A 25,711-nucleotide genomic window follows, 5' to 3' on the forward strand; every position below is an offset into this window, starting at 1 on the left:
TTGGCAGAGCTTGAAAAATGTTGTACAATCCAGGTTGGCAAAGTTCTTAGAGGCTTACCCAGAAAGACTCACAGCTGTAATCACTGCCAAAGGTGATTCTAACGTTTATCTAATCAATTTGGAATTGATCATTTGGAATTTGGAATAACACAACAAAATGTGGAATAAGTCATGGAGTATGAATACTTTCTGAAAGCACTGCAGATTTACATGCATTATTTACACACACGCTTATATAAACCTATAGTCTCCTCTGGCACAGTAGTATAATTTCTGGCTTGGCGGTAATAGGGAATATTGTCTTATTTTGTGACTTCTCTGTTTCTCTCCCCACCACAGGCTGTCCACCCCAGTGCGCCGCTGTAGCAGCAATAGTTCACTGGGATTCGGAAGGACTGGCCCATCTCTGCCTTACCCAGGAGGCCACGGGGCCTTGGCTGGCCTCCGCAGGCTGTCTGTAGGAGGGGCCAGACCCTTCCAGCTTTCACCTCAAGGTCTGCCAGAGTGCACTGATGTGTCATAAAATGTCAATTTTTTTTCTCTCCTCTTATTCTTCTTCTTTCTTCCCCCCCCTCTCTCATCTCCCTCTGTGTCTGAAGTGGGTACCATCCCTGAGCTGCCAGGGCAGGCGCGCCCGCTGGGCACAGACACCGGTAGCGGGGGGTCGCAGGGCAGAGGTGAGAACCTGAAGTTCCCCTCCCTCTTTCCCTGTTTGTCCCCCTAACTTCTATGTTGACTGTTTTAGTGTTTTGTTAGTGGTGGATGTCATGGTTAAACTGTTCAGGGGCACTGGAGACTCTTGCTTTGTGGTATCCCAAGGTTATCCACTTCCTGTTGGCTTGATCAGTGGGTTTTAAAACGGACTTAAAGGAACCTTTTGATGTTTTACTTCCATGTGTCTTTCCCTCACCTTGTCGGTGTATATAGTTAGTCCCTCATCTAATATGATATATATTGACATTTCATTATTCACATTGTGCTGGAGTGCTGCACTGTTATTCCTCCTCTAACCTCTAACCCCTGTCCCTCTCCAGCTCTCCAGTTCCTCGACATGCGGCCTCCCCCTCAGCAGCAAGGCCTGGTCACCCGGCTTCATAGCGCCCCATGTCTCCTCGAGGCTGCTAGCAGAGGCGGCAGGCAAAAGATCAGAAAGCAGCACTCTGACCCAGTGGTGGCCAACCACCAGGCAGGCATGGTGACTATGCGGCCCCTGCACTCCTCCCCCAGGCTGAGTGAACTCATGCAGCGCAGCCCCCTCCCCACCATTCTAGGATCTCCCTCTAGAGTAAGTTCATGTTTTGGACAGCGCATCAAGTTCTAAGACCTATGCTTGTGTTTACAGGAAGCTGAGGTATCCAGCAAATGGCTTTAATCAGTCAATCCCACTGTCCATAGTCTTTATATTCTCTACTTTGGCTGAGTCTTGCCTCTGACACTGACATCCTGTCTACAGGCCATCCCACCCTTTGAGTTTCCCAAACCTCCCAGCTCCCCCAACCTGGTGACCTTCCTGGCCCAGCAGGGCCTGGTTCTGGCCCCGCCTGGCAGCAGGACTGCCTCAGACCACAGGGACCCAGGACAGCCGCCCACTGGCCAGCTTGGTCAATACAGCCACAGGGCCGCAGAGGACAACAAGAGCTTTGGCAGGTCTCAGAGTGCAAGTCGTCTGTCTGACATGTTGCTGATGGCTGCGTTTGGAGGGCCGCTGGGGGAGCGGGGGAGCAGTGAGAACCTCGGCTCTAACAGAGGAGCCATAGACATCACAGGTGGGCTTAGTAGAGCTGTTTACCAAGTTTTACGCTTCAGTAGATGACTACCTGAATGACTAAAGAGAGAGCTGCTATGTTCATCAACTGAGCTTGACTAGATATATATATATATATATCAGTGACTGACTGGAGATCCTTGTTTAAAGTTAAGCAGCTTCGTTGGTTCACTCTTTGTATGAATGTTCAGCAAGACAAAACAGATTTCCTCACTCACTTTTTCAACTGGGGTCACGGTATCAATTGGGTGACGTTCCGCAGGGCTCAATTTCAACACTTAAACCTTTGAAAAAGGGACAAGGATCCCATTTTTTCTATATTAGATAAGGTGGAATATCATGCTAGTCAGTTTGGTCAAGATAGAGGCTTTCAGTGTGGCGTTCAGCTTTGGACTGTAACGGTAGCACATTTGGCGTGCAAAACCACACAAAGAGCCAATCATTTTTCAAGATTGCCTGTCTAAGTGGGTCAGTGAAAGTTGATTCTGATAAGATGGAGGTTTCCTTAGTGGAATATTATGTTTCAACATACTAAAACATTAACTGTTTTTAAACCCCTGCTGTTGGAGGACATCAGGTTTTATTTATACTGCTCTGCTAATAATATGGGCAAACTGGATGTTAAAAGCATGCATCTACCTACCAGGGTAAATCACTACTTGCTCCACTGCACATAGCTAGGTCATTAGTTACCACGGTTCATACTCTCTGGCCTATGTGTTTCTGATGATTAGTGCTGTGTTTCTGTCCATCAGCACCCTCTGGTGGTGGTGCCGTGGCTGCAGGCTCAGCCAGCCCAGCCCAGGTGGTGTTCACTGTGGGCTCCCCGCCCAACAGCAGCACCCTACCACAGACCTCCAGGACCAGGCAGTACTCAGGTAAATTCTCAGCAGCCTGGTGATGTCATCCTTTACTCAGCACAGCACCACTATGTTATGTGTTTAAAAATTATATTGATACCAATGATGAAAAACAGCTGTAGAGTATACAATGGCACAGTTTGGTAAAGGTTGCAAATGGTACAATTTGGATATGGCAGTATGAAACTAAAAAAAGGTTGTGGTAGACCATAAGAACCCCTTTCCCTCCTTCCACAATCCCAGGTCCCTATATACCTGACCCTCCCATCCCCAGCTCCCACCTGCCAGGAAGATAGTGAGACCCCTCCTAGCTGTCCCACCACAAAATTAGAATGCGACCGGCTATGGCTATCTCAGTGGCAACGATGTACACATTACATTTCCCTATGTTAGCCATGAACTAGTGCCTGTTACCCAGTGCCTGTTACCCAGTGCACCCAGTGCCTGTTCTGAGCTTCTTGCCATGTTCTAACCTCTACTTTCTATAGGAGGCTCCTCCAGCTCTATCAGCCCAGTGGGGTCCTTTACGAGCCGATATCAGACAGGCACCTATCTGGAAGGCTTCGAGGGTCCCTCCAGTCCACGCTACAGCTTCACGGACCCCATCACGGCCAACATGGGGGGACCGGTCACCTTCCTGGCCCCAGAGCTGCCAGAGGAGACACTGATGGCGGTGAGAGGATGAGAGTGGGCATGGGGTGGGATGTGGGGTTGTTGCTGTCTGTCACTCTGTCTGTCTCTGCATGTTTTTTTCTCTCATTTCATCTCTGTGTCTGTATTAAGGAATGCCCATTAGAGGGTGACACGGGAACAGGACTCCCGTGGGTCTTGCAGGTCCAGTGGTATTCCAGCAGGAATGGGAGTGAAGTTCTAGTCAAGTTTGGGACAGGACAGAATCGACAGTCCACAGTAACGGGCAGTAGTTCTAAACAGAGTTTGTTTGGGGGGTTAATATGTAATGTGTGGATCATTTCAGAAGGAAACTGTGTGTAGGCCTAATAGTTTACTTAATAGAAATCTATTTAAAAAATCTATGGTCATTTTGCCCCTCCCCCTCCTGTCGGCTCACTCTCGCTCCAGTTGTAGCCAGTCACTACTTTACCTCAAATGCATGCAGAGACTTACACAATTCCACATGTCCATATCCATGAGTTCATCCAACTCTGGGTAAGTACAAGGGCTGTCTTTAGAAAAGTTTGTGGTCATACGCACATCCTTAAAAACATAGGTGCAGGGCTAATAAAGAATACTAGTATAGAACATGAAGGCCCACGCACCGTTAAAGCTCCCAATTCACTGCTTTATTGACAACGTTTTCATCCCAAACAGATTCTCGTCAGGTCAAATAAAGTGCCAGGGCTGCCTTCATTGCCAAAATCTCATAATGTGGTTATTATCACCTGTGTGCAGCCTTGGCAACTGTCTCGTGAGCGCGGCGCAGCAGCCAAACGCAGCAGTTGCTATGGCTACTCAAATGCAGTGCGGCTCTATCGCATTAGTGGAAACCAAGACTATTCTCAGGGCATAACTGCCGGTTTTGAATAGCAGAAGCGACTTTTCGTAGCAGGTTAGGAGAATTAACGTGACATGTTAAGATAATTAGGTTTGTAATAGCGAACTTTGTAGTGGTCAATGTGAGTGACCTTGTCTCTCTCTCTCCCTCTGACTGTCTGAGAGCAGCAGGAGCACACAGAGACCCTGAGGAGCCTTCGCTTCACCCTGGACTTTGCCTGCTGTCTGATGGAGGTGGCGGGAGTCAGGGGGACCGGGGCTGGAGCTGTGGCGGCGCAAGGGGACACCTCCCCACCCTCCCTCCTGCAGCAGCAGAGCCTGGTGGCAGACCAGATCAGCTCCCTCAGCCGGGAGTGGAGGTGAGAGCCACCAGCCAATAAAGCTCAATCAGTTCTACCACTATTACTGAAACGACTTTGTACAGTATTTCCTTTTTATGGAAGAGGAGCTCTTTACAAATGGATGATAAAAGCAAGTCAGACTTGTTTACTGCTCACTTTGACATTCAGAGACACTTTGCGATGACTGTAGCACTAGCTAAAAAAAACTTGCCATGAGTCTGATCTGTGTTTGTGTCTCAGCTATGCGGAGCAGCTGGTGTTGTACATGAAGACTGCAGAGCTCCTGTCGTCTGCCTTACACACAGCCATGGAGCGCATCAAACAGGGCAAACTGTACCCCTCTGCTACTGTCAAACAAGGTAAGACCCAACAACCTTAGAACATGGCTGATTGGAGAAGCCAAAATTTAAAGCCAACATTTACAGGAGGATATAACATTAAACCTAAGTAGTAGATGATATATCAGTAAATATTCTTGAGCCCAACACTACTTGGAGTAGGTAGGCTCTCTGTCCTGTATATAACACTGTTCCTCTGTGACTGTGTGTTTAGTGGTGAAGAGACTGAACAAGCTTTTCAAGTCCAGCGTGTCGTCCTGCCTCTCCCTCAACGCCCGGCTGGAGCGCTTCTTCTCTAGGAAGCACCGTCTCATGGACCACATTAACACCATCACCGCTGAGAGGCTGCTCTTCAGCCACACCGTTCAGATGGTGAGGGAGACACTGTGTTCAGCTCAACACCGTTCAGATGGTGAGGGAGACACTGTGTTCAGCCACACCGTTCAGGTGGTAAGGGAGACACTGTGTTCAGCCACACCGTTCAGATGGTGAGGGAGATACTGTGTTCAGCTCAACACCGTTCAGATGGTGAGGGAGATACTGTGTTCAGCCACACCGTTCAGATGGTGAGGGAGACACTGTGTTCAGCTCAACACCGTTCAGATGGTGAGGGACACACTGTGTTCAGCCACACCGTTCAGATGGTGAGGGAGATACTGTGTTCAGCTCAACACCGTTCAGATGGTGAGGGAGACACTGTGTTCAGCTCAACACCGTTCAGATGGTGAGGGAGACACTGTGTTCAGCTCAACACCGTTCAGATGGTGAGGGAGACACTGTGTTCAGCTCAACACCGTTCAGATGGTGAGGGAGATACTGTGTTCAGCTCAACACCGTTCAGATGGTGAGGGAGACACTGTGTTCAGCTCAACACCGTTCAGATGGTGAGGGAGACACTGTGTTCAGCTCAACACCATTCAGATGGTGAGGGAGACGCTATGTTCAGCTCAACACCATTCAGATGGTGAGGGAGAAACTGTGTTCAGCTCAACACCGTTCAGATGGTGAGGGAGATACTGTGTTCAGCTCAACACCGTTCAGATGGTGAGGGAGATACTGTGTTCAGCTCAACACCGTTCAGATGGTGAGGGAGATACTGTGTTCAGCTCAACACCGTTCAGATGGTGAGGGAGATACTGTGTTCAGCCACACCGTTCAGATGGTGAGGGAGAAGCTGTGTTCAGCTCAACACCGTTCAGATGGTGAGGGAGATACTGTGTTCAGCCACACCGTTCAGATGGTGAGGGAGAAGCTGTGTTCAGCTCAACACCGTTCAGATGGTGAGGGAGAAGCTGTGTTCAGCTCAACACCGTTCAGATGGTGAGGGAGAAGCTGTGTTCAGCTCAACACCGTTCAGATGGTGAGGGAGATACTGTGTTCAGCTCAACACCGTTCAGATGGTGAGGGAGACACTGTGTTCAGCTCAACACCGTTCAGATGGTGAGGGAGACACTGTGTTCAGCTCAACACCGTTCAGATGGTGAGGGAGACACTGTGTTCAGCTCAACACCGTTCAGATGGTGAGGGAAACACTGTGTTCAGCTCAACACCTTTCAGATGGTGAGGGAGATACTGTGTTCAGCTCAACACTGTTCAGATGGTGAGGGAGACACTGTTCAGCTCAACACTGTTCAGATGGTGAGGGAGACACTGTGTTCAGCTCAACACCGTTCAGATGGTGAGGGAGACACTGTGTTCAGCTCAACACCGTTCAGATGGTGAGGGAGACACTGTGTTCAGCGCAACACCGTTCAGATGGTGAGGGAGACACTGTGTTCAGCTCAACACCGTTCAGATGGTGAGGGAGACACTGTGTTCAGCTCAACACCGTTCAGATGGTGAGGGAGATACTGTGTTCAGCTCAACACCGTTCAGATGGTGAGGGAGACACTGTGTTCAGCTCAACACCGTTCAGATGGTGAGGGAGACACTGTGTTCAGCTCAACACCGTTCAGATGGTGAGGGAGACACTGTGTTCAGCTCAACACCGTTTCTGTCATCTCAGCATCTGATCGCTTCTTCACCCTCTACTAGGCTTGTGGTTGACTCGTTTCACCATTTACATAGCTACATGTTTTCATCAGCCACGTGCATGTAGTGTGTAGCTGTCATAAAGTGATATTTGAGTTAACCTGATAAGAAGGAGTATGATTAAGATCTTTGCTATTATTCACCCATACTTCCAAATGGAATCCCTTGTATTCAAACCCATTTACAAACCTTTATCGTGGCATTATTCCTCTCTCCTCTCTGACTTTGCCCTCTGTCTCCCCCTCTGTCTCTCTCCCCCTCTGTCTCTCTCCCCCTCTGTCTCTCTCCCCCTCTGTCTCTCTCCCCCTCTGTCTCTCTCCCCCTCTGTCTCTCTCCCCCTCTGTCTCTCTCCCCCTCTGTCTCTCTCCCCCTCTGTCTCTCTCCCCCTCTGTCTCTCTCCCCCTCTGTCTCTCTCCCCCTCTGTCTCTCTCCCCCTCTGTCTCTCCCCAGGTGCAGGCTGCTGCTCTGGATGAGATGTTCCACCAGGGGGAGGCGTCGGTGCAGCGCTACCACAAGGCCCTGCTGCTGATGGAGGGCCTGTCCCTGCTCCTCACCGAGCATGAAGACATCCTCAGCGTTAGCAAATGCAAGTCACCTCTCATCTCTCACCACAACCCCTTACCTAGAACTGGGGTAGCAAAATACTCTTAGCAAAAATGTGTATTTTTAATTTACAATCTGTAGAAACCATGAGAATAGGAAGGTTCAGAACTTTTGTGAAACAGCACAGTGGAAAAAATATATGGCAGCTAGAAATCAAAACTGGATGGTCTTCAGAGATAGATGGGAGGGGTTGAGGGTAGCTGAAGGATGGGATTAAATAAACAAAAGAGAACGAATGTAAATTATAAACTGGTTGGTTTATAATCAGACCGTATACCACGGGTATGACAAAACATTTATTTTTACTGCTCTAATTACGTTGGTAACCAGTTTATAATACCAATAAGGCACCTCGGTGGGGTTTGTGATATATGGCCAATATACGACGACTAAGGTCTGTGTCCAGGCACTCCGCGCTTCGTTGTGCATAAGAACAGAACATTGGCCATATACCACACCTCGTGCCTTATTGCTTAAATATACTGTGTCTGTAAAATGTATGTATAGTTGGAAGTAGAAGCCTAAGTATTGTTGTCCATTAGTTTTCTCCAATCGGGAGGAGTGATAGGGTTAGGGGGAAATAATAAAGGAACATATATCTTCATAGAACACCATTTTATTTCCATGACTACAGGAATGCAATTTCACACTAAATAGTGTTGGAAGAATACTGTTGTTTACTTAGCTCAGTGACTTGTCCCTTTGACCATATCCATTGATTACTACTGCTTCTAAACCCCCATCCCCCCCGTTCTCTCTCTGCAGGTAAGGAGTGCATCGAGCGTCGCCTCACAGCACTACAGTCAGGGCTCTGCGTCTGAGGACTCTGCTCAGCACCCATGGCTGCTGCTAAACTATGATGTCAGTCATTCTGGACAGACACCACCATGCCCATTCAACCTGACCCCCTCCCTACCAACTCAGTATCCTCCCTCCACCCTCTAGTTTCCATGGAGATGCCAGCCAGTGGGGTGTGTGTGTGTTATGAAGGGCCTGGACTGGGTATGCTTGGGACTGGTGAAGCTGGTCTCTCATACTCACAGTGGAGCCTGTGACTGCCTGGTTGATGTTGGAGATGAAGGGCTTGTGAGAAGGCCACTACACACTCCTCCGTGTGTCAGACAGGACCCCACTACACGGACTGAGTGTGTTAGCTATTCATTTCTGTGCAGTGTCCCATACACACAGCCTCTTACCGTCAGTAACGCTGCCCTGAGCAATCACAGCCAAGCAGTCTGCCGGAGGATTCTACTGCAGTCACAGGCATGCTCCATTTGATCCTGTCAATAATTCAGCGCTAAGCAATCACAAATAGACCCTCACTCCTCTTAAGACATGAGGTATCACTCGATAAGAAGCCACTCTGTGTAAAAATGTTAATCTCAACCCCTACGTGGGGCATCGAGAATAGTTGTGCTATTTTTAGTTTGGCTTGTAATGGTGATGTGTGGACAATAGTATAGCGGATATTACAGTGAGTGGGCTTAACTTGTCAACCATCTGTTTGCCTCTTGTTGGTTTCTTTGATGGTTTACATAGATTTATTTTTTTTGTCGTTTTCAAGGAAACCAGGAGGGGTTTAAAAGAGCGTTAACACAATTGTATGGCCTGTCACAGCCCACAGGCCTGTGTGTGGAGAGAAAAATGTTGTGTGTTATTGACCCAGCTTAATGTACATTCCTGTGATAGAACCATATAAAGGTGCTGTTACAGAAGTATTGTACTTTATTCATCCCTGTCTGTGACAATTTGTTGACGCTAATTTTGCCGTATTAAGAATGAGAATGTTGCCCTTTTGGACCCAGCAGATAGATTTTTTTTACCATAAACCAGGAGAATGTAGAGAGAATTGCTGTATGTGCCACTTCTGGGCCTTGACAGGAAATGGACCTCACTGAGCATTTCCTTTTGACCAAATTGTTTGATATGGCTGCCATGGTGGAAGAACAGCTGGAACTGCATAAACCCCATTGAGCTTTTTAGTCTGAGTGCTTGAGATGGATCGTCTTATTAATATTTCCTGAAGTTTGTAGCAAATATTGTTATTTTAACCAGTAAAGACCAGGAATAGCACTTTGTAGACCAATCAGACAAATGGATATTGCTTGAATTGAAAAATAAACCAATTTGCACTGATCTCTGACCAAACACGTGAGATTTAGTTGAGCTTTATTTATTGCATATTTTCCCATTCAAACTTCTTATCGGAGTACAGAAATCACAATCAGTTTGTAAGACATGTTGGCAGTAGAGTAGCAGCCCCTGTGACTGGACTACACCAGTGATTGCTTACTGGTGTTATAGCACTGTGTTGAGGTTTATCAGTACTGTACAGAAAGAAGAGTGAAGGTGACTTAGAAGATGTACATGAAACATTATATGTTCCGTTTTTCATGTACATATTAGGAGAGATTTCAGTTTATATAGAGTCATTTCTATGGGTTTTATTGTCGTTTTAGGCGGTTTTGTTTTAGGTTTATTCATAGTCAGATGTCTAAGTGTGATGGGTGTCTGAATCTTGACAGGGAAATGTCATAAGCTATTAAATTTTGAAAGGTGCCTTTGAGAAAAAGCCGCTACATTTGTACACTGAAAAAATATTTGTTGTATTGAGTGTGTTTGTTTCCTTTCACAGTAGCCAAAATGAGGACTGATGCTTGGAGTTTATCAAATTGTAGTGTATCGGTTGTTAAATTTATATTTGCTGGAAAGAGTTTTGCCTGGGGTGGGTGGATGTTTCCCTAACCACAGCTCTAGGACCACATCATTGTAACCCCAGCAATAACAATTTGGGGATAGATAAAATATCTGACAATATATCTGACAGTGCAATGGACCAGTGGTTAGAAGCAACTTCTACCCACTCCAAGAAGCTTGCGTGTTTCGTGTATGCATTTGTGTGAAACAGTGTTTGTGAAAGAGTGAATAGCTTTTATATTTCCTCACTACAGGGAACTAACAGAAACGAGAGCAGTCCTGCAGCTCTGTTGCATATCGAGCTATGGATCCGACCTAATCGCCTTGTTCGTCATGGGTAGAGCAGTATGAGGAAGGGAGCATTTTCCCCTGTGAAGATTGTCTGAATATTTTGGTTTCCCCATAGATGCTTTCTTGCCTTTTCCTTTCACCAGTCAGTAAAAAAAATATTTTTTCTTACTCTGAAATGTTTCATTTGCATACAGCGTATGTCAATGCATTAATGTCTAGTTTATATTATACACATTCCAGATTATGTCATGTCTAGTGACCCATATGCTTCTTGTCACCCAGTGTGATTCCTACTGATCAGCTAGTATAAAGTGGGAAATGTTCAACGAGTGGCTGGTAGCAAGGCAATGGTAGACCTTTAAGCTTTTTATGCATGTGTCACTTTTTTGTTTTGTTTCTTACGATTAGTAACCTAAAGCCACATAAATGTCAAATCTGTCACTCTGTAGAAGAATTACAACTTAGAAGGTGGTTAATTGAAAAAGCCCATGACGTAAAAGCTTGATCTGCACGCCAATGCTTAGGTGACACTAAAAATACACGCCCACTTTCATAACCGATATCACTGAAAAAACAAGGTTTTGCCATACAACTTGAGAGGTTTGCAGTTTTTGCTTCTATGCTTTATAAATGCAGTATACCTGCAAGTTTGTTCCACACTGCTAATTTACCTTACTATCTCAGACTCTGTATCACTTGTAAATAAGAATTCTAAAGTAAGTTATTGCTCTGAATGTGTTTATATTACAAAGCATGGACAGAATCCCCCCCCACACACACATCTTTCCAAAGAATAGTATTAGAACAAATACTACGTTTCCCTACAGTAAATTCTAGATTTTAGTCAGAGTTACAGAGTTACAGTGAGCTCCAAAAGTATTAGTGACACTAGTAGTGACACTTTTTGGGGGGGATTTGAAATTATACAATGACTACAAGGTTAAAGTGCAGACTGTCAGCTTTAATTTGAGGGTATTTTCATCTATATCGTGTCAATGAACCGTTTAGAAATTACAGCACTTTTTGTACATTTTAGAGGACCAAAAGTATTGGGACAAAATTCACAGGAGGCTGCTGAGGGGAGAACAACTCATAATAATAGCCGAAACAGAGCAAATGGAATGGCATCAAACACATGGAAACCATGTGTTTAATGTATTTGATACCAGTCCACTAGTTCCGCTCCAGCCCATTCTCCCCAATTAAGGTGCCACTTATACGTATATTAAAGTAGTCAAACGTTTTGTTAGTTGGTCCCATATTCCTAGCACACCGGGATTACGTCAAGTGTGTGAGTCTACAAACTTGTTGGACGCATTTGCTGTTTGTTTTGGTTGTGTTTCAGATTATTTTGTGCCCGATTAGAAATGGTAAATAATGTATTGTCATTTTGGAGTCACTTTTATTGTAAATAAGAATAGAATATATTCTGAACACTTCTACATTCATGTGGATGCTACTATGATTATGGATACTCCTGAATAATGATGAGTGGGAAAGTTACAGATGCACAAATATCAAATAAAAGTGACTCAAATTACACAATACATAATTTAGCATTCATTTCTATTGGGCACAAAATAATCAAACAACAAATCCACAAGTTTGTAGAGTCACAAACTTGATGTAATCATTGCGTTCTATTAATATGGGACCAAATACTACACTTTTGACTACTTTAATACACATAAGTCAATTTGTCCCAATACTTTTGGTCCTCTAAAATGGGGAGACAATGTACAAAAAGTGATGTAATTTCTAAACGGTTAATACCCTCAAATGGAAGCTGACAGTCTGCACTTTAACCTCAGTCATTGTATCATTTCAAATCCAAAGTTCTGGAGTACAGAGCCAAAACAACAAATGTGTCACTGTACTTTTGGAGCTCACTGTATATCTCTGACTGTTGTACATTTAAGCCTGTAGAAGATAAAGAACTATACACATTTAAATGTCTGTGTGATGTATCATTTTTGGGTTTAAAATAATAAAATTGTGCAAGAAATTAAGTTATTATTTGTTTTATTAGTGCATGTGGTTAATTTGATTGTTTTATATTCTAGGAAGTTGAAGTTACAATGTTATACTTCTGGAGGTGTGCAACAAACTCTGAAATGTAATTGAAAGGTTGTTAGTCTAGCTACTTCTATACTTATAACATTATTGTATACTGAATAAAAATAGAAACAACAATTTCAAAGATTTTACTGACTTACAGTTCATATAAGGAAATCAGTCAATTGAAATAAATAAATTAGACACTAATCAATGGATTTCACATGACTAGAAATACAGATATAGAACAGTTGGTCACAAGAACCTTAAAAAAAAAAGGTAGCTGTATGGATCAGAAAACCAGTCAGTATTTGGTGTGACCTGGCCTGTAGAATATTTTCCCACTCTTCAATGGCTGTGTGAAGTTCCTGGATATTGGCTGGAACTTGAACAATGTTGTCGATCCAGAGCATCTCAAACATGCTCAATGGGTGACATATCTGGTGAGTATGCAGTCCATGGAAAAACTGGGACATTTTCAGCTTCCAGGAATTCTGTACAGATCCTTGTGACATGGGCCATGCATTATCATGCTGAATGGCATGACAATGGGCCTCAGGATCTCATCACGGTATCTCTGTGCATTCAAATTGCCATTGATATAATGCAATTGTGTTTGTTGTCCGTAGCTTATGGCTGCCCATACCATAACCCAACTGCCACCATGGGGATCTCTGTTCACAACATTTATATCAGCAAACTGTTTGTCCATGCAACGCCATACACGCTACGCTGTTTGCCATCTGCTCGGTACAGTTGAAACCAGGATTCATCCATAAAAAGAACACTGCTCCAGTGGCCATCGAAGGTGAGCATTTGCCCACTAAAGTGGGTTACGACGCCAAACTGCAGTCAGGTCAAGACCCTGGTGAGGACGACGAGCACACAGATGAGCTTCCCTGAGGTGGTTTTTGACAGTTTGTGCAGAAATTCTTCGCTTGTGCAAACTCACAATTTCATCAGCTGTCCAGGTGGCTGGTCCCAGACCATCCTGCAGGTGAAGAAGCCGGAAGTGGAGGTCCTGGGCTGGCGTGGTTACATGTGGTTGGCGGTTGTGAGGACAGTTGGACATACTTCCAAATTCTCTAAAATTAAGTTGGAGGTGGCCTACGGTAGAGAAATGAACATTAAATTCTCTGGAAACAGCTCTGGTGGACATTCCTGCAGTCAGCATGCCAATGGCATGCTCCTTCAAAACTTGAGACATCTGTGGCATTGGGTTGTTTGAGAAAACCACATTTTAGAGTGGCCTTTTATTGTCCCTAGCACAAGGTGCACCTGTGTAATGGCCATGCTGTTTAGTCAGTTTCTTGATATGCCACAACTGTCAGGTGGATGGATTATCTTGGCAAAGGAGAAATGCTCACTGACAGGGATGTAAACAAATTTGTGCACAAAATTTGAGAGAAATAAGCTTTTTGTGTGTATGGAAAATGTATGGTATCTTTTATTTCAGCTCATGAAACATGGGGCCAACACTTTACGTTGCATTTATATTTTTGGTTGAGTATAATGTATCCATTGGCATGTTATAATTTCAAGATATAAAGAAGGTAATGTTCCATGAAGAAACATCTTCTTGGCGTTTCAGAGTAGGGCACCGGTTAAAGGTGTTATCTTTTGTTTCACGTTGGACATAGAGGCTGTGTGGTTTGGGGATAACATTACAGGAGTGGTAGATGCACGTCGCTTAAATCGACTGATAGACGGAAAGAAGGAACTAAGCCTATCGGTTTTACTGTCGTTTGATTAAGTGGTTCTCCCGATTTATGTAAAAGTTGGGTATGTGAAATATGCTGTGAGACCCTATGTACAGAAATTGCTGCAGTGGTACAAATGTAAAACATTGGACACGTGGAAAGTGTTAATAGATAAATATGTAGTAGTTGAAGAGTCAGATTAAGCATGTTTCTGTAGTTGTGATGGGAATCACGTTCCCAAGTCCCCGGAGTGCCCTGTAAGGATGAAGGTCACAGTAGCTAGGATCAGGACTATCAAGCAGGTTTTCTATGTAGAGACAGTGAAAATTGCTGAATGAGTGAGTAGAGTAGAGATGGTAGTGGATGTCCCACATCTGCAGTGAATGCCATGCAGGAGAAGGATCCCGACACACGAACAGTGAAGGTGGACTTTGTTGCGTTTATAGTGCAAGCGATAAATTGCACTAGTCAAACTAATCAAAAATCTAAGAAGCTTGACATCGTTGTGAAAGCGGCAAATAGATTTCTGGGTCTTTACAGCCGAAATGTTACACTGACTACTGAATGAAGAGGTTACTGTGCTGTGAATGGATCTGAATAGGCATTTAAATCCTACTGAAGGAGTACAGTGTTTTGTTTGAAATGTAGCGTGCATTTGCTTAGTGTTTTTTTGTTTTTGGTAATTAGTATGAATTTGTTCATCCAAAACATATTTTGTTTCTGGGGTATTTTTACTACCGCGTAAAATAGGTGGCGGCAATACATCTATCTAATGAGTGTAGTCTGGCAATAAACCTCGAAGAAGAATACGAGCAAGGCGCATGCGGTGTTTGTTTGGGGCTTTTGCTAGCCTAGCCGTGTAACAAGCTGTGCATCCCTGCGTGAAACGATCAACCAAATAGGCCTTATTCTAACATCGGAAGCAGGCTACTGTAGTTAGGTATCTCTCAAATTCTTTGTTGTGTTATATTTCATGTTAGAGGCAGGTCAGGTCGTTGTCTATATAGTTAGCGCAACTAATCCACATAAAATGACTGATCAATCATCACTGTTGCTTCGAAAACAACTGGCAGGTAAAATAGCTCGCTACACAACCGTTAGCTAACTTAACGTTAAACTACCACGCTTTTTATCGTTAACTTTCTACCTAACGTTAGTGGCTAATCACTTGTAATCGAATTATGTTTGTTTTGCTTGTATTGAATATGTCAACTTAGTTAGCTATTTACGGCTAGTAGCTACGCAATGCAAATTCACAGCTGATAAATGTTTAGCTAGCTAACGCGTAACATACCACTTCTTTGCTTGTAGCGCTAGTTAACTAGCGAAACACAACATTGATAGTAACGTTAACACGTTAGTAGCTATTTTGCTAAGGCTTGTGGAGTAGTGTACCAGGTACGTCACTTCAAAGCCAGCTGTCTCAAACTAAATACGCTTCCATTGTAACTGGTCCGCGTTAGCTAACTAACGAAGTTAGTTGAATTCCAGTAGGATGTTTGAGAAAAGCTTGACAACACGCATGGTTAACGTTACAAGTAAAGCACATTTTCAAGGCTGGGGTATTGGGTAACTTCAGCGTGTTTGTTTAATCTTTTTAGAGCTCAACAAGAACCCCGTTGAGGGATTTTCTGCCGGTCTCATAGACGATGATGACATCCATCAGTGGGAGGTGGTCGTTATTGGCCCTCAAGATACATTATTGTGAGTGTGTTTTACTAACCTCGTGTGTTTGGAAAAGTCATTTGCCTACTTAGCTTCCGTCCAACTGATTTGACAGATTTTCTCATCTTCTCTTTACAGTGAGGGTGGTTTCTTTAAAGCCTACCTGACCTTTCCCCATGACTACCCTCATAGGCCCCCGAAGATGAAGTTCATCACAGAAATATGGCATCCCAATGGTAATTGGTTTCATGTGCTATTCTTACTTACTTAGGCCTTTGTATTCCTTGTGGAACATAGGCCATCGTGGAATGCTTCCATCCCTTTCTGTGCTCGCTCCACTTTCACCCCAGCTGCCAAACTAACCCAGATTTAGATTCTAGATTGTGGACACATAATTTATAGATCGGCAGGTAAGGGTGCTCTTGAGCAGCTAGGTGTTCTTTACTCTTCGGCCATCAGATTTTCCACCAATGGACACATCACTGCACTCTGTACTCCTCTGTAAACTGGCCCTCTGTATACCGGTGCAAGACCCACTGGTTGATGCTTATTTATAAAAACCCTCTTGGGCCTCACTCCCCCTGTCTGAGATACCTACAGCAACCCTCATCTTCCACATACAGCACCCATTCTGACAGTCACATTCTGTTAAAGGCCCACATCCCTGGATCGCTCCTCTTTTCAGTTCCCTACAGCTAGCCACAGCAACGAGCTGCAAAGAAACACTCAAACTGGACAGTTTTATCTCCATCTCTACACTCTTACTGACACTTGTGGCTGCGTCATGTGTTTTTGTCTCTACAATTTTGTGCTGTTGTCTGTGCCTAACAATGTTTGTGCTGCCATGTTGTGTTGTCTTAGGTCTCTCTTTATGTTGTGGTGTCTCTTGTTGTGATGTGTGTTTTGTCCTACATTTAAATTGTTTATCCCAGTCCGTCCCCATAGGTCTCTTGCTAGGCTGTCATTGTAAATAAGAATTTGTTCTTTGACTTGCCTGGTGAAATGAAGGTTAAAAATAAAATCTGCTATCCTCTCTAGGCCTAGCGATGTCAGACCATCTGCTCTGTGCTTGGTCTCTAGGTGGTTTTCGGTCTTCCTCGTTAGCGTTTGCCTTGTGGGTTCCATGTTAGGGCCCGTTTTGTGGTTGATTTATTGTTTCTTCTTAGTCTGTCCTATCCAGCACCGCTTCCTCCTCTTAAGTTGTGCTTCTATTGGGACCTGTTTTTTTTAATTTCCCACCGCCTGATGTTGCTGATGCAGTCTGGCCAGTGGACTCCCAGAAGTCGTCTAAGACGGTGGTTAATGAATGACTTTAGTTTGTTGAGCATGTTTGTAGTAGTTATCCATGTTTCAGATCCGTACAGAAGAATGTATTTGACATTGAGTTTGTCTTCAGTTTTATTTCAAGTCATTTTTGTTTTACGTGCTATACATCTAGCTAAAGATCTGTGTTTGTCAGCTGGTCAGCACAGGTTATGATTCCTGTCCTCCCCCTCTCCTCTCTCTCACAGTGGCAAAGAATGGTGACGTGTGTATCTCCATTCTGCACGAGCCCGGAGAGGACAAGTTTGGCTATGAGAAGCCTGAGGAGCGCTGGCTGCCCATCCACACTGTAGAGACCATCATGATCAGTGTCATCTCCATGCTGGCTGACCCGAACGGCGACTCACCCGCCAACGTGGACGCAGCCGTTAAGTCCCATAAATTCAAACATACACTGACGGGGGAAATATGCATTCCATTCAGTTAGAAAAAGCTGAAATTATGGTGCTAGTTTGTTTTTATGGTCTCAATGTGGAATTTCACTGCTCATGATATGTCTTGATATTTGGTAGTGGTGAGGGATACACCACCATTTAGTTGATTGTAGTGATTGTTAAACCCAGGGTTTTGATGTACAGTTGTATTGTGCCCTGCAGAAGGAATGGCGAGAGGATCCTTGCGGAGAGTTCAAGAGGAAGGTGGCTCGCTGTGTACGAAAGAGTCAGGAGATGGCGTTTGACTAGGACCCCTCGACACAAACCCAGTGAGTCCCTTTCTGGATCCACACAGCTATAATCTCACACTCATGTTGCAGAAAGTGAGACCCATTCAGTGCCTTGGTTGGTCACTAAATAATCTTCCATTATGTGTTTCCTAGTCAGTCTTGATGCTCCTTTGATTGTCTGTTTATTTTATGTCTGCAAGCTAACTGTTCTTTCTTTTTTTAGCTGAAATTTTTACCATGGCGGATACATCATGTCACTCTTCAATAAAGACTTTTGCACCAGTGTTCTGCTCTTAAGATGTGGAATAAAAAGCCAGCCCTTTTTAGTTGTGTAAATAGGGTCAAGTAAATATCCCTCATGGTTATTGTCCAGTTCTCTCACCTTATACTTATTTATTTAGATAATGACAATTCAAGATGTGTGGTTTTTGTTTTGATGAGCTTATTCCTTATTTTCAACCTGCCACTGAGCCATCTATTTTAGACTTGTCTCTTATGCAATTTTGGAGTATTTGAAGAGATTGTTGCCCGTTCTATACCTCTGGAAGCCCATCCCCTCGTGTTCTGCAAAGTCCTTTCAAAGGGGTCAGTACACTGCCTTAAGTTGTTTCCCTGTAAGCAAAGGAAACTGTCTCCAGTGATGTCAACATCTGCGTTTGATCAATGTATTTTTGGGGATAAACCAAAAACATTAGCATGATGAACAGAGAATATTTTTTTGTAATAAAGATCATCTCTAAAATTTTATTTTTTTGTAAATATGTACTGTATCAAATTAGTTGTACTTACGGGTGAATTCTCCTTGCTGTTATAGCTTAGATTGTCTATTCTTGTGAGTGAATCATTTTAGCTTTGGTCACGTTAACATGTACACAGAAAAGTAATCTTATTTTAGATTTGGCTCTGTGTTTTGTGTGAAAGTTTACTAATTTTAGACTGGCCATCCGCAACAATTTCGAACCCAAGAGGTGCTTTTTGCGTAAGTGTAAAATATCTAATGGAAGTGGTGATGGATTGTTAGAACAAGAAAACTTGTGAATGGGTAGAACTATTGAGCTACCTGTGTGATGTGAAGGCTAACATGAGTTGTGGCATTTACACCCACAGTTAATGTCTATAACTTGAGCCCAATAAAGTTTTGAAAATATCTTCATGTTGATTTACACAATTAACAAGAAAAATACAATGCTGTTCTTACATTTTGTCAAAGATCGACAGGGACACATCAAGCACCAGCTTAACATGACCAATGAAACAACAATAGCACGTCCATGTACTCTTCTTATTCAGTGTAAAATCCATCTGCCTCGCATTCGTTTAAAATAACGTCCTGAGTTGTCTACTGTCCTGGAGCTGAAAGGCTTTTGTTCATGAACTGTTTCTTGACAAAGCACATCCACCACTGAAAAAGAAAATAGGTCACAGTCCAATTAAGTAATCTGCAATTTCAATGTTATTGGGATTTAGTGTGACAGATAGGAAAGTCAAATATTACAGTCACCTTGCTGGGTTTGTCTGTCTGGGGGTCAAACACACGGTCACACAGCCTCAGCCCCGTCTCTTGGCGGATCTGCTGCAGGTACGCCCTCATGGTCTCTGATCAGAGACAACCAGAGACCAAATAAGTGATTAACGTACTACTGGCATTCCCACATCTCATCCTGCAAGGACTTGTGCTAATGATCCTTACCCTCTTCCTGCTTGTTGCTGGGCTTTGCATACATGGCGTTGAGAGGGAAGCCAGGTTCTCCAGGGATGGGAAAGTTAGTGATGCCCAGAGTGTACATTTCCTTCTCTCCCTGACCCCTGGAGCTGCACTGCAAACACAACGAATTTGGGAGGGGAGTTCACAATACAAATGTATTTCTTTGCATTATTCTGAGGACCTAACATTCTATAACTTAGGGAGGGGTTATTTGGATTAATTAGCCATTTAGCTTATTAGAAAATCATGTTGGCAATCAAATCAGATTCAGTTACCTTCTGTAGCTTCTTCAGACATTCAGAAATGTAAAGGGTGACGTAGATCAGTGTCCTGTCTGCCTCGTTCTGGGAAGGGGGACAGGTTGTTAACTCCAGGAAAACACCAAGCCTTTTGTATTCTCATTACTACTGACTTCAGTCTATCTGTTATCTGATAACAACATGAATAGGTGTATGCAAGAGCCTAGATTCAGTCACCATCCAACTTATGGGCAGCATTGGTTAGAATGCTAACAGAGCTATGAGAAGATTGTTTTGCCGATATTGTATTGGCAATATTCAGAGGCAGGCTGGGGCATGTTGAAAAACTAGGGCCATAGCACTGTAGCAAGAGGCCTAAAGGGTAGGTACTGTAAAAAAAATAAAAAAGTCACTTCATTACGTTTACAGTCACCATTTTACTCATAGACAATAAAATAATTCAGTTTTCCCTTACCTTGATTTCATAATTCTTAAAGAAGACGTTGGCTTTGAAATAGTAGATGGCCTCCTCAATGATGTCAGAATCTTTGGCTGAAATAACAAGAGTATTGAGTATACAGGAAGTTAGGGAATGATGGACAAGTTCTTCAAAATAAAGAGAATAACCACGCAACTGACTCATGACACCAAATAAGGAAGAAACATGCACCACCAGGCAACCAAAGTCAGAAGCGAATGAAAGAAACTGATGTGCAGGTTGAAAGAGTATGGATAGCTTAATTATAAATCACAATACTTTTTGTATCACACATGAACTTTGTCCATTATTGTAGGCTATTTTCTAAACACCATGTGTGGATGGTACGAGTTTGCAAGCTGAAACGTACTCTCTTTTGCTGCAGGGCCCTTGAACTGGGTTTTTAGTGGCAGCATAGCCATGTTCCCCACCATCTTGGTGTCCCCATCCATCAAGCCAGAGTGGTACGCCTGCGAAGCAAATTGAAAAAGTTGATGTTTGTATAGTATAATAGCCCTTTCGTGATTAAGAATGTGTTCTTAACTGTCTTGCCTAGTTAAATAAAATAAAAAATAAACAAGATGAGAAGCCAGTGCTTCTGTCAGTAATACTAGTAGTTACAAGAGAGCAGATTAGCGAGCTAATTTAGAAGCTAGCCATATTAGCTGCAAGCGCTAACATGTTAATTTGCTAGTTTTCATTTAAATTGGCAACTACTGTCTCGCTATCATGCAATAATGTACATCAAATTACGTAGCCAACTTCTTCTGGGGAGGCAAAGGCATCACCAATAGCTAGCAATTCTGTCTGTACGTCATTAGGGTGGATACATGCACAATTATCATACAAATAATCACATTTCAGTATTGCTACACACTTGATAAAGGTTGTTCATTTAAGAGGTGGTCATAATATTGTAATTTACTTACCGGCATTTTGAGAAATAAATGTCAATCTTTTAACCCAGCAAAATAAAAATGTATCGTTTGCCAGAACACTACTTCCGCCTGTTAGACCCAACAGAATTACAGGAAGTAGACAGATGCGGTGTGTAGAATATTTGAATGGCCACAGGGTGGTGCCAATTTAACATTTTCATAGCAATACTTGTGAAAACTTTGTTTTACAATAGTTTTTATTCGAAAAAATATAATCCAAATATTCAACTGGGGGGGGTACAATATCAGGGTCACAATACACTAAACACAATCTTAAAATGATAACATTTTTAAAACAGACATATTAAGTCTATAAATAAATAATTAGGTGGCATGATACTGCAATTAACATTTCCCTCTGACCATCAAATGTTCTTCTTTTCTTTCTGGGCCTCTTATGTCACCTCTCAGTCCTCTACTTTGTCCTGAAATAAATCATCATAATTTGTGTTGTCAGGCTCCTCCTCAGGCTCCTAAGGACAGAAAAACGTAAAGTGAGTGAAAGGTTTTAAGTAGTTGGAGAGCACTTAGTATTAGTATACTTAAAAATGTAGTACATTACTTCCCAAAGCAGGATTATAGTTAAGCACTAGGCATACGTTTCAGTCCACATAGTGGATTTTTATGCATTTACCTTTGGCTCCTTGAACTCCAAGTCTTCTCCGTATTGTATGGAAAAGTCAATGTGCTGAAGCACTATGTTGATGCCTTCCTCATCTGTGCGGTCAAATGGCAGGAATCTCACCATGCTGTAGTCATCAATCTCAAAAACAAACAAACATATATATATTTTTAATGAATTCCAAATTGAGAAATCATTCAAATCATTAACACCATTGCTGCCTTTTCTCTGAGCGTGGCTGTGTGCACAGCAGGAACTTACCAAGCCACAGATGGCTTTGGTCAGCTTCTTGAACTTCTTGCTCCTAATGGTGACAGAGTTGTCCTCCATCATTGAGTACATGTCTGGGTCCAGGTATCTACATGGAGAGAGTGAGATCTGTCAGTGTCAGCCAATACAGGTCTGCTAAGCATGTGCATAGGATGCATTCAGAGCCAGACACACACAAAATCAGATAAACAAAGACCACGGTGACAGATACACACATAAAAAGGAGGAATTATTTCATTCTGGCACCTACTTTTCAATTTCCTTTTTGGCCTTGGGACTCAGCAGGTCCATTTTAGTCATTATGTTGACTGTTGGAATCTCCAAAGACACCATGGCACTCAAAGCAGCCATGATACCAGATATGAACTGGGATGGGAGAAAATTGTTTTGCAATTAACTTCAAATACTACCGTCAGAGCATATTATTGACAGAGTAAAAGGCAGCATGATCAGGAATAAGGTGTGTTAATTAATAGTGGCCATATTACCTTGAAGGTCTCCACCATGAACTGCGAGTCTACCAGGAAGACGCCACAAACACGGAACTCCCATTGCTGGAGCTGCTCTACGAGTTGCCTCATCACAGGGAGGTGTGTGTAGAGCTCTATTTGACCTGCAGACATCACCAACCCGTCATAATTTTAGTCAATACCACTCTCACTACAACATCAGCACAAACTTCTCAACAACTATCATCATCACATTCAACATCAAAATCAGATCCATCATCATTTACGTCAAAGTCATGTTCCTTGCTCCTCTCTATGAATAGCACTTTACCAGGACAGTCAAACAGTATGTAGTCATCCTCCACGTGGCCCAGGCTCTCCTCCAGCCAGTCAAAGTTGTTGGCAAAGTACTCCATGCAGAACACCAGCCCTCCATTTGGGCCGAACCTCAGTGACTCATCCTCCATCACGTCATCCACCATAATCAGCTCCCGGATATCTGAGGGTAGAAAAACAGCCAGTCAGTGCCACTGTAACAGTATAACTTTAGACCGTCCCCTCGCCCCGACACGGGCGCGAACCAGGGACCTTCTGCACACATCAACAACTGACGCCCACGAAGCACCGTTACCCATCGCTCCACAAAAGCCCTTGCAGCCCTTGGGGAAACACTACTTCTAGGTTTCAGAGCAAGTGACGTAACTGATTGAAACGCTATTAGCGCGTACCCGCTAACTAGCTAGCCATTTCACATCCGTTACACCACTCACTGTAATAGAAACAAGACTATCACAGAACTCCTCAGAGATGTGTTTTACCTGCCATGACCGGGTAATCAAAGTGTTCAGCGGCTGGGTCTAGGTTGACCACCTGTACAGAGCGGTTTATGGCTTCTGCATGCTGGATCAGTGTAGAGCAGTAGGTACTCTACAGAGAGGAGGGGAGATATAAACAACAGCGGACTGAAATACCTGTGGCAAAAACATACGTGATGATATGATAACTTTTAATAGGATAAATCAAGCAACATCTACAGTACAAGCACATTAGAAAAGTGCTGGAACTGCATTTCTGACACTGACAAGTCATGGTCAATGGCAGTGCATGTAGCTCAGACCTTGGATGTTGCAACTAAACTAGCAAGCGCTAACTATTTTAATATGTGAATTGGATTTAATTGTAAAACATAGCCGAGCACTGCTCATTTAGCTACATTTTGGAATGACATGGAACAAACAGCAAACACTTAACGTTAGCTAGCTACTAGCTACCCACTGAAGCTAACAGTAACGTTTCAAAGTGTTGTGGCTAGCTAACGACTTTAGCTAACAACATTAGCTAGCTAACTAGTTAACTTACCTTTCCACTTCCCGCGGGGCCCATCACGAGTTGAGCATAACGAGGCATTTAGGACTGAAACTACACAAAACTATTTTAGTCGCTTAATTATTAAACAGTAATGTTGCTAAACCATGTCGGCGGTTACATTCACAGCTAACATGCTTGCAGGCAGAAGACATTCGCTAACTACGGGTATTGTGTGAAGACCAACAGTTATCGTTCGAACCAGAGTGAGCAGTAGATTGTCACGCATGCGTACAAATAATCTTACCTACACGCCAATGTCAAGAATCGACAGGAACTTGGATTTTGTCAGTCATTAATATTATTGCTACTTCTGGTTTTGAATGAAAAAACAGGTGATATTTGCTGAAAATGCCAAGACTATGTCAGAGTGCATCGGATGAAACACGATGATGGTATCTTGCCAAAAAGGTATGGCTGTCTCAGTGCAATGGTCTTGATGTCATTCTCCAATATTATCTGCTTTGAAACCTATATAGGACAAATTACATTGCACGTTTCTAATCATGTGTCTATGTCCCTTATTGAAATAGTACAATTCATTATTTTAAATGTTATATTTAAATGTTATAGATTACATTGGTTTATAGCGTTCAATTAAATTTAACATTGGCATAAAGTAATGGAATAGGTCAATTCACTTCGTCAATAAATCCATTCAATAGGTCAATTCAAGGACTTTAACCAGACAATTAAAATACCTATTTTCTATTGTAGAATTTCATCATTCAAAGAGAGGTAACTTTAGGAAAAACAACATGTTTTCAATATCATGATATATGTACATTGCAATCTGAGACGAGGTTTTCTAACGGGGACTGTGGCAGCGCGTTAATTTGCGGGAAAAGTGAGATTACAAAATAACCAATAAGCACAAGAATTATGTGGAAACAGCAAGTAAATTAGTGAGGAACATCTTTAGCAAAATATTTCAAATATCAAAATGAAGAATGTTGCATATTGGCAGGCAGCAGTGTGTTCAGTGGTTTCCCTTGGAGTAACAGCCGCTCTTCTTGCTAGGGCCTCTTGGTCAACATCAAGCTCCGAGGCAACCAGACCCTTAGTCTCAGCAGGAAAGCAAAACCACATTGACATTAATGGATAACGTTGTAGTGTTTTCCTGAAGCCGTAGGAAGCATCACATCACTGGGGGCTCACGCTGTCATAGTCCATGAGGGGTCAGACGACATTAGGAACGCTAGCTTGGAACTACTGAAAATTGGTTTTAAAGAATTGATTCCCACTCCAAAAAGCGGCAAATTAATTCAGGACAGATGCCATCACTGGGCCACGTCTGTGAAATATTCAGCAGGCTACTGGCCTGTCACACTTGGCTAAAAGACTACTGTAGCTATGTTGGCATAACTTTCATAGGTAACTTTGACACATTTTGGAAACAGAATATGCTCTACAGCAGGTATTCCCAAACTGGGGGTAGGAGGGCAATGCCGTCGGGGGTACGCCAAATAAAAATGTGATTAATTTCTATTTTCCAACGGGGCTATACATTTGTGTGTGGTTTTTTCTAACCTGAGTAGCCTCGTTTCACTGCCAAAAATAAAATGAAACCATCTAGTGTTCAGCGAAATAACAACACAATGTCAAATACAGGTAGCCTAGTCAAATAATTAACATCCAATCACATTAACCGTTACTCTCTCATGGGAATTCCACTAATGGTCCGTATGTAGCCAAACGTAGCTGCTGCTCATTCCGTTAAATGGTTAAAAAAGTAAAGCCCGCATCCATAGAGACACATACCAGCTCTACTGGTAGTACTTTTACTACCAGCAGTACTAC

The 25,711-nt window shown here is 43.1% G+C and overlaps 4 protein-coding genes across 9 annotated transcripts in view; 2 read left to right on the forward strand and 2 right to left on the reverse strand.

The window, feature by feature from the left end:
- Positions 1-12,640, forward strand: part of LOC139544028 (serine/threonine-protein kinase ULK1-like) — a 40,582-nt gene extending 27,942 nt beyond the window's left edge. For all 5 annotated transcript variants that reach the window (XM_071350700.1, XM_071350701.1, XM_071350703.1 and 2 more), the window contains 11 exons: positions 340-494; positions 600-677; positions 1,035-1,285; positions 1,454-1,766; positions 2,521-2,643; positions 3,114-3,298; positions 4,306-4,496; positions 4,719-4,837; positions 5,031-5,188; positions 7,298-7,433; positions 8,216-12,640. In XM_071350700.1, coding sequence (XP_071206801.1) covers positions 340-494; positions 600-677; positions 1,035-1,285; positions 1,454-1,766; positions 2,521-2,643; positions 3,114-3,298; positions 4,306-4,496; positions 4,719-4,837; positions 5,031-5,188; positions 7,298-7,433; positions 8,216-8,271 — 1,765 coding nt within the window. In that variant the 3' untranslated portion in view covers positions 8,272-12,640. The remainder of the gene's footprint in view (positions 1-339; positions 495-599; positions 678-1,034; positions 1,286-1,453; positions 1,767-2,520; positions 2,644-3,113; positions 3,299-4,305; positions 4,497-4,718; positions 4,838-5,030; positions 5,189-7,297; positions 7,434-8,215) is intronic.
- Positions 12,641-14,680: 2,040 nt separating this feature from the next.
- On the forward strand, positions 14,681-18,592 carry LOC139544031 (ubiquitin-conjugating enzyme E2 G1-like). 2 transcript variants are annotated; one of them, XM_071350709.1, is made up of 6 exons: positions 14,681-15,133; positions 15,795-15,897; positions 15,997-16,094; positions 17,370-17,548; positions 17,778-17,884; positions 18,069-18,592. In XM_071350709.1, the coding sequence occupies exons 3-5, from the start codon at positions 16,061-16,063 to the stop codon at positions 17,862-17,864; spliced, it is 300 nt and encodes a 99-aa protein (XP_071206810.1). In that variant the 5' UTR covers positions 14,681-15,133; positions 15,795-15,897; positions 15,997-16,060; the 3' UTR covers positions 17,865-17,884; positions 18,069-18,592. The 2 variants fall into 2 exon arrangements, with proteins under 2 accessions (XP_071206810.1, XP_071206809.1); XM_071350708.1 differs by having other exon boundaries at positions 14,949-15,266.
- Positions 18,593-18,976: 384 nt separating this feature from the next.
- Positions 18,977-21,333, reverse strand: LOC139544030 (actin-related protein 2/3 complex subunit 3-B-like). The gene is made up of 7 exons (XM_071350706.1): positions 21,197-21,333; positions 20,638-20,737; positions 20,265-20,341; positions 19,826-19,894; positions 19,536-19,662; positions 19,347-19,441; positions 18,977-19,247 (listed from the first exon to the last, which is right to left on the reverse strand). Exons 1-7 carry the CDS (start codon positions 21,200-21,202, stop codon positions 19,185-19,187), a joined length of 537 nt encoding a protein of 178 aa, XP_071206807.1. The 5' UTR covers positions 21,203-21,333; the 3' UTR covers positions 18,977-19,184.
- Positions 21,334-21,384: 51 nt separating this feature from the next.
- LOC139544029 (GPN-loop GTPase 3-like) lies at positions 21,385-24,183 on the reverse strand. Its single transcript, XM_071350705.1, has 8 exons — positions 23,906-24,183; positions 23,365-23,473; positions 22,878-23,045; positions 22,586-22,710; positions 22,348-22,463; positions 22,089-22,185; positions 21,840-21,968; positions 21,385-21,678 (listed from the first exon to the last, which is right to left on the reverse strand). Exons 1-8 carry the CDS (start codon positions 23,951-23,953, stop codon positions 21,613-21,615), a joined length of 858 nt encoding a protein of 285 aa, XP_071206806.1. The 5' UTR covers positions 23,954-24,183; the 3' UTR covers positions 21,385-21,612.
- Between the last annotated feature and the right edge of the window lie 1,528 nt (positions 24,184-25,711).

This window comes from Salvelinus alpinus, chromosome 18 (genome assembly GCF_045679555.1).
Source record: "Salvelinus alpinus chromosome 18, SLU_Salpinus.1, whole genome shotgun sequence".
Classification (NCBI taxonomy): Eukaryota; Metazoa; Chordata; class Actinopteri; order Salmoniformes; family Salmonidae; genus Salvelinus; species Salvelinus alpinus.

Excerpts from the sequence above, each read along its gene's own strand:
- LOC139544031 (XM_071350708.1), top strand. The coding sequence starts at position 15,167 with ATGTTAGAGGCAGGTCAGGTCGTTGTCTATATAGTTAGCGCAACTAAT. Across the intron at positions 15,267-15,794 it reads GCTTCGAAAACAACTGGCAG|AGCTCAACAAGAACCCCGTT; the intron begins GTAAAATAGCTC and ends TAATCTTTTTAG. Across the intron at positions 15,898-15,996 it reads GGCCCTCAAGATACATTATT|TGAGGGTGGTTTCTTTAAAG; the intron begins GTGAGTGTGTTT and ends TTCTCTTTACAG.
- LOC139544030 (XM_071350706.1), bottom strand. Across the intron at positions 20,342-20,637 it reads GGGCCCTGCAGCAAAAGAGA|CCAAAGATTCTGACATCATT; the intron begins GTACGTTTCAGC and ends TTGTTATTTCAG. Across the intron at positions 19,248-19,346 it reads AGACAGACAAACCCAGCAAG|TGGTGGATGTGCTTTGTCAA; the intron begins GTGACTGTAATA and ends TTTCTTTTTCAG.
- LOC139544029 (XM_071350705.1), bottom strand. The coding sequence starts at position 23,953 with ATGCCTCGTTATGCTCAACTCGTGATGGGCCCCGCGGGAAGTGGAAAG. Across the intron at positions 23,474-23,905 it reads GCCCCGCGGGAAGTGGAAAG|AGTACCTACTGCTCTACACT; the intron begins GTAAGTTAACTA and ends TCCTCTCTGTAG. Across the intron at positions 22,186-22,347 it reads GCCAAAAAGGAAATTGAAAA|ATACCTGGACCCAGACATGT; the intron begins GTAGGTGCCAGA and ends CTCTCCATGTAG.